The following is a 7,435-nucleotide window of genomic DNA, read 5'->3' as shown; positions in this document are numbered from 1 at the left end:
ATGTGATGACTGGCAGCCACCTTAATCTAGGAGGACGAAAGGCATGAATTAGCACACTGTTGAAGAAAGATCGTTGTCGGGGACCCTGATGGTACTGGAGAGTCGCCACACCAGCCATCACCCACCTCCTCAGTGAGAGAGAAATAAACCTCTATGTTACTTAAGTCACTCCTATTTGCATTAAAAATGAAATAGTCAAACCGAATCCTAGCAAATATAGCACGAGATATATTTAGCGATACCAGTGTATACTAACTTTGAACATACTTTCATGATTTTAATATCTGTCTATATTTGAAGTATCAATTATTCTTTATTTATGGCAGCTTATGTTAATACTTAAAATATATTTATTTTAAAATGAAACGCATTACCGACAATAAATGGAAAATTCGTATCATATGAAATAGATAATTACATTAAAAAAAGATTGAAATCTAGCTACGTAGTCTTCCCTTCTACATCATATTAGCAAAGGCGAGAGGCTTTGAGGACAGGGGAGTTAAAGGAGATGAAATTCTCTTCAATCAGACGTCTGAACTGAAGGAGAACTGAAAAGCATGCAAGTTTCTGTCATTCAACTTTATTGAATGTAGTCTCATTTTTATGTATCACCTATAATCATTTACGTAGCAACCGCGGGAAACTCTGAGAAACTCTCATCTATGCAGAGAAGAGCAAAGAAATGAAAATATATGGCTTTTGGTACACATTTACCTAAGTTTACACAGTGCTACAGTGAGCAAGGTTCTGAGAATGCAAACCAGAATTTGACGGACAGAAGGACGTCATTGCTTATTCTGCTTCTGTTCCATAATATTTCCTGGCAGTGCTTAGTCACAAGGGGCCTGAGAGCTGTGATCACATTTATATGTTAATACTGTGATGATAAGGTTTTCGACAACCAAACTTCTTCCAAAAAGGAGGGTGTAATGCATCTTAGATAAGAGATCTTCACTCCTTTCTGTTCAATTCATCACTAGCCCATAAGCGGCTCCTTAATCCATAAAATTACACCTGTCACAGGGACTTAACTTCATTAACGGGACTTTGTGATCCATGGTGAATTATCAGCAGTATAACAGCCATGACTCTCAAGCTAATTAAGACTACTCCTTTCATTCCGATTATCTGATTCTCACTGTTAAGAGGACTGAAAAACACTGCAAAAGAGTACGGAGAATTCTTGAAGCAAATCAGCTTCTGAAGCAAAACCCAGTAACATTGAAACATCCCCCCCAAAACATGGTTCCCAATTATCCTTAAGATAAAGAGAAGAGGCTCTCCCCACGGTCCACGCACTATTCTAAGGGGTGGCACATGGTTTTTCTTTATTTAATTCCATAAAGGCAACGGTACAATGAAAAATTGTGAAGGCGGATAAAAGTTGAACATATTAATGAATTTATCATAGTCAAAAAATTTTCTGTTTTAACTATACACTTTATTAAACGGTAACACATGCACATAGTAAAGAAAAAAAGAAAAATCACAGTCCCAACGGCTCCCAGTGAAGATCTATGTTTAGCCTTATCCCTGCCACTCCCACCTTCCCAGCTAACCCAGCAGAAATCCCAGCTGACAGTTCCTCTGGTGAAAAACACTCTCTTCTCTCGGTTTCCCCCACATGGGGCCTCAGTACAGATGCTATCATACACCTTAGTTTTCTGAACAGATGCACTGCAGACTTTTCAATATGCATCCGTATGGATTTGCATCACAACACACACGGTAACACAGACAGAGTGGAATTCTAGACCGTCATTATACAAGCATTTCCAGAGAGACCAGCGTCTATCAGGCACTGCTGTAGGGGCTGCAAACAAGACAGACAGGGGTCCCAGACCAAAGAGCTTCCATTCTGCAGCTTCCTCCGTAAGCAGAGCCTTCCCAGTGTTAGTGTAAGAACGGAATTCCAAAAACTAAGTTTCTGCATCAACACATATGTATATACCTAAGACACACACAAAGTGTATGTGCGTATACAAGCAGATACCAAATGCCTGTCTCATACAGATGCACGTTCTATATACACTTACTCTGCACATATGCATAGATTACGTACACCGACACATCATGTCCTATATACGCACACACTGAATATGTTATACTGCAGGTACACATACACACATAATGCACTATACATGCATACGTAACATACTATGTAGACATATACACTACACACAGAGACACACATACTCTGTGTCTGTACACTTTTTCCCACCATCTGGACCATAGTAGGGAATGAGAGCTGACTTCAGACTCTACAGAGGGATAAGGAATGTTCTCCCTAGGCAATGGCATTACGACCTCAGGCCTTTTAAAGGAGTCGCTGATAACCCACGCAGGGTCCTTGTTCCTTAGAGAAGATACCAACACCAGATGAGACAGAAACACGGCAGCGCCACACGTGTACATTTCAATGTGCTCCAGAGATGTCAGGTTTCTGCTCCACTTAAACAAGAGTTAAAGGTCTTGGGAGCAGCTATCAGAGGGGACGCATAAAAAAGCAGCTTACACCTTAGCGGGGACAAGCGCCCCTTGGAAAGTCTCCTTACTCCTTCTCCGGTCCCCAGGAGAACTGATCGAATTCTTAGACAGCAATGCAAAAGTAAAGCAAGAACCCTAGTTTTCTAACGGTTCAAATCCCTTTGCATTTCCTAGCTATTTCATAGGTAATACGACAACCACTTGTACCAATGATATTCCATGCAGTAGACGGCAAGAGGAGGAAAGAGAAAAGAAGAACACGTTCCCCCAGTTCCTCCTCCTCTTCTGGATACACTGAAGAGTAATGTATCTACGTACGGCGCGATCTATCTAACTGCCTATCATCTATTTATCATTTATCTGTCTGCCTGTCTGGGTATCTACCCATCCTTCCTAATTTCTGCTAACTATACCACATAAAATAAACTTTCACTGCGGGGTCCTTATTTCCCAAACCACATGAGTGGCGTGGTGTATCCGGCTCTGTACACCTCTGTTAGTTCGTTCCTGTACTACTACTATATAAACATCGACGGCAGATCTCAAATACAGATTCCCTCTTTTCCCTTTCATTTGCCTTGTAAACAACTCTCCAAGAAAAACTCTTGAAACAGCGTCACAAAAGGAAAGGCACACACCAGAGCTTGAGAATTCAGAACCAAAGCCTGGAGGGAGCCGCATGGGGTAAAGAAGGGGTTCCAAGTTAGATCATCCCAAACTGGTGTCTGAAGTTCTTTGGAAAGAAGTCCCCCTAAAAAAGTGTAATAGCCATCAGCTGAGATCCATAACTTCTGTATTAAAAGAAATATCGCGCCCTGAAGCTCAAAAATCCGACTCCAGAAGTGATTTACCACCTACCTGGGATTTGTCTGTTCCGTTACGGTTTCAATTTTCAGTAGCATAAAGAGCAAGGAGGAACCTAAAAGTGGCAAAAGGACGTGACCAGACGGAATTCTCCGGAGCCACAAGCGAAAAAGGACTAAATCAGAACTACCGAGTTCCCAGTCTCTCTCAACTCGACTGGGTCTCATTTGGGGGGTATCAGAGCCAGAGGAAGGTCTTAATTTCTGCCGAGTGGTTCGGGAGCCCTCCCCATCAGAAAACGCCTGCACAGCAACACTGCCACAGCCATCAGTGTGAATTTGCACGGCCAAAGTGGCAGACGCCCCGGGTGCCCAGAGAAACGTGCACCTTGTTTCTAACCCTTGCAAATGGGCCATTTTAGCAGACGCTTCCAGACTTGCGGTTCACCTAACAACGTGGATTAGAAAGAGGCCACTCCAGGGGCATGTACCACCATTTGTAGGTAACCACCCCCTCGCGGGTCAGTCCTGGCAGGTGACCAGAGTTGTGCTGGGCTTTCAGGAGGTCTGCTGTGAGAACAGCCCACCTTGCCCAAATGAAGGGTTCCATGAAGGGTTCCTTCCATCTCAGCCAAGGGCGCTTGCGTTAGAGCTGGCACACACCACCCGCACCCGCGGTGAGAACAGTTACTAGCAAACCCGAGAAAACCAAGCCGCAGCTGTCACAGCGAATCTGAACATAGCCAAGGCAGTCGGGACTCACCTGTTGTCCGAGCCTGCAGATGTCTTCTGGCAAACGACGGCAGCAGGCGCGTACTTGCCTGTGTAGTCCGAGCTCTCCTTGACCTCCCAGATGGAGGGGCTGCTGGCTCTGACCCCAGCCACGCGCAGGCCCTTCTTCACCTTCACCCTGTTGGAGACAGAAGAGCACAGCTGAGCCAGCACTGGGGGGCCCGGGGCGGCTGCCGGGAACATGGAGAGCTTAACACACACTGTTGTCTGGCAGGTGTCAGCTCGTGGCTAATAGAAGTTAGGCACATGTTTGCAGTCACCTTCCAATCCGTCTGTCCTACTTATCCCGCCTCCCCCTACTTCCTACCTTTAACACAGGAGCCAGGAACAGTACATTGACAGTAGCAAGCATCGCTGACAGAAAAAAAACACAGAGAAATATTGTGCTAGTGGATGGCTTTAATTTTTTAAAAGAGAATTTCCTGAGACCACCTAGGCTCATCACCACCATCACCACCACCACCACCACCACCACCACCACCACCACCATCACCACCATCACCACCATCACCACCACCATCACCACCACCACCATCACCACCACCAATACTTATTGATGACTTAGCAGAAAACAGGTGCTCACCTAAGTTCATCGTAGCTTTATCTCATTTAATCCCCTCACATGCCCTGTGACGTCAGTGGTGTTTTAATTGTCAGGGAACAGTTGAGACACTTGGGATCACACAGCTCACAAGCAGGTGACCCGGGATTTGAGATGGCTCCTGACCGCATTGCAGGTGGAACCACGCTGGGTGCCTTCCTTGACATTCTGTAAAACTCTCCAGCAGCAAAACCACTCACTTTGACCCCGCTCACATTCTTTGTTACTCAACATCGGTCGGCACATGTCATGAGATGTAACATCGACTCCAACGAGAGACAGAGACCAATTTACCGAAGCCAGGGAACCCACCATCACAGACTATGTTTATTATTTCTGTCCTCCACTCATTTCCTGCTCCCTTCATTCCTCCATGGGGAGGGAGAGATGACATGCCAATGGGTTTATCAGTGACGTCATTCCTCATTGACAAGCTGGAGGAGCGAGGAAGGGGACACAGCAGAAGTGGTCTCCTCTGTGCATCCTTCTTTTCCTACAAGAAATTTCGAGGGAAACACCCACATGGAATGGAAAATGTAAGGTAAAGGGACGATGCAACGACTTGCAAACAGCCTGATGTATGATCTGGCCTATACGTTTGGAAAAGTCGTGCTTCCTGTTGTGTTTTCTCTGCTCAGTCCCTCGGGTGACCTGTGAAGAGTTCAGGATCAGAAACACCAGGGACCAGTGGGGCCATTTGATGGTGACGGGGGCAGAAGATGATGCCGAGAGCAGCAGACTCTGAGTACACGCTCCAGACTTCTGACAGCTGTACCTGCATGAACATAGTGGCAAGACGGATCCGGTCTCACCACCCAATCCTCACTCTTACGATGGGAGGAGACAGGGTAGGGGGAGGAGAAGACGACCCTCTTAGGACTGGGGTTTGGAGACAGAAGGAGGACCGCCTGCCCCTGACACCAAGAACACGATTTCTCACAGCAACATCTCAAAACAGCAAGGAGTTCACGCAGCAGGTTGGGCCTACCCTCTGCAGAAAGGCTGCTGGCAGGGCTGGCCCCTGGGGGCCCCTGGGAACCTGGATTTCCAGCAGGTTCTGGCCACTTCCTGATAAGGGGGATCCGCCAGGCCTGTCTTATTCAGACAAACAATGTGGTTCATGCTGGACGCCGGCTTTCTTCCTGGCAGTCTAGAATGACGGTGCGTGCCAGGCAGAGGGTGCCAAGGTGACCAGTCCCCAAAAAACACCCAGGGCTCCTAGGCTCAGCTGGGCTCTGTGCTGGAGGCCCCGAGGGCATCCTGGGACCCCAGTGGACTTACAAAAGACGGCCCGCTCTCCTCCAGGCGTCACCCCACGCACCTGTCCCCTTCCTGGGTTCACTTTGTGCGCTTTCGCGATACTAAATCTTAGCCGTGATTGTGACTATATGCTGAGTCCCGTGAGTCTTCCCAGGGGTGGTCTTGGGGACCCCAACACACACACTGATTTGACTAGTCTACAAAGAAAACAGGAGTTGTGTGGTGGCCAGTGCTAGAGCGAGCATTTTTAGAAGGTGACCCTCATGTCACATACAGCATCGTTTCTACAGGAAAAATTAGTAAAACGTTTTGTGTTATACACGACCACTGCACAGGCCAGCGCTCTGAATACGGTCCTGTACGAGCTGGGAACTGCATGCGTTGGCCGGAGAGCCATGCGGGTGGCACGCGGGTGGCATGCGGGGGGCCAAGCTATGCGCCTGCCTTGCAGGAAATCATTTAAAGTTGGCAACCAAGATGTGTGTGGTGGTAAAAGCAAGTCCAGCTCACTAAGGACGGCAACTGTTCCATAAGATGAATTCTAAGAGCTGCCCCAATCACCGTGCGCTGGGGTTTTACTGAATCCAACGTGCTAAATAAACAGCTCATCGACCTGGACCGGGCGATCTTTGCATCACACAGGAGAAATCCGTACAGAGGCCTTTCTGACGGAATGCGCCCATACTGGCCTTCAACTATATTCATAAGTAGGTCATTTGAAAGCCAGGTGAATTTTCTCCAAGGAATCACTCTTTTAAGTTCTTAGAAACAAACACAGTTGCTGATTTACCCCACGAAGTCCCCAGTGTTTGTTGGTAATAATGCTCCTGCAGCCTCTGAAGCTCTAATTGATAGCGCTATTTCTAAGGGTGAGTCTTTCTGAAGGTTAGTGCACGACCCCAGGAAGTGGTCTTTCGCAGACGCAGAATATTTTCGTAAGAGAAGACACGTTTCTAGGGCAGGCGTCAGAGGCTCGGAGGTGGAGAAGGGGCCGTGCCCAGAGCTGTCACTGAACTGAGAAGGACATACGTGGGAGGGTGGGCAGTTAGCCCTCAGACGTTGCTACAGTAAGTACCGAACACGCTTTGTGCTGGGGGAATGGTTCTGAAACGCTAATCTCAGAGCGGTAAGTGGTGGTGCTTAGGAACCATTAAGGTAATTCTCAGAACACATGCAGTCTGGCTTCACTGGGTCTGAACCAAAGGCTAATTCCTTCCTTTGTTTACGATGACTGAGTTACTTCCATTCATTAATGGAAGTTTTATAACCTACTGGTGGTTCAATAAATACAGGTTACACTGACAGCTCCATTACGCAGAGATAAACATAGCACTTGATTTCCGAAGACACTATGCTCTGTACATGCTTAATAACATACCTACCATCATGGGAGCGAAAGCCGTGATGTGCCCCCCTGCATGCCTGCGCACTGCAGATGCGTGTAAACAAACCTTGCTTGGGTTAGGGTGTGTTGTGTTTTCAAAACATA

At 47.0% G+C, this 7,435-nt stretch overlaps 1 protein-coding gene across 1 annotated transcript in view; it reads right to left on the bottom strand.

The window, feature by feature from the left end:
• Window positions 1–1,797: 1,797 nt before the first annotated feature.
• LOC117017810 (transmembrane protein 132D-like) overlaps window positions 1,798–7,435 on the bottom strand; it is a 100,742-nt gene continuing 95,104 nt past the window's right edge. Inside the window, exons 3-4 of the mRNA XM_033098407.1 lie at window positions 4,057–4,203; window positions 1,798–1,816 (exon numbers count right to left, since the gene is read on the bottom strand). Of these exons, the coding sequence (XP_032954298.1) occupies window positions 1,798–1,816; window positions 4,057–4,203 (166 nt within the window). The remainder of the gene's footprint in view (window positions 1,817–4,056; window positions 4,204–7,435) is intronic.

Source organism: Rhinolophus ferrumequinum, chromosome 25 (assembly GCF_004115265.2).
Source record: "Rhinolophus ferrumequinum isolate MPI-CBG mRhiFer1 chromosome 25, mRhiFer1_v1.p, whole genome shotgun sequence".
Classification (NCBI taxonomy): domain Eukaryota; kingdom Metazoa; phylum Chordata; class Mammalia; order Chiroptera; family Rhinolophidae; genus Rhinolophus; species Rhinolophus ferrumequinum.
This window is presented reverse-complemented; position numbering and strand designations above follow the sequence as displayed.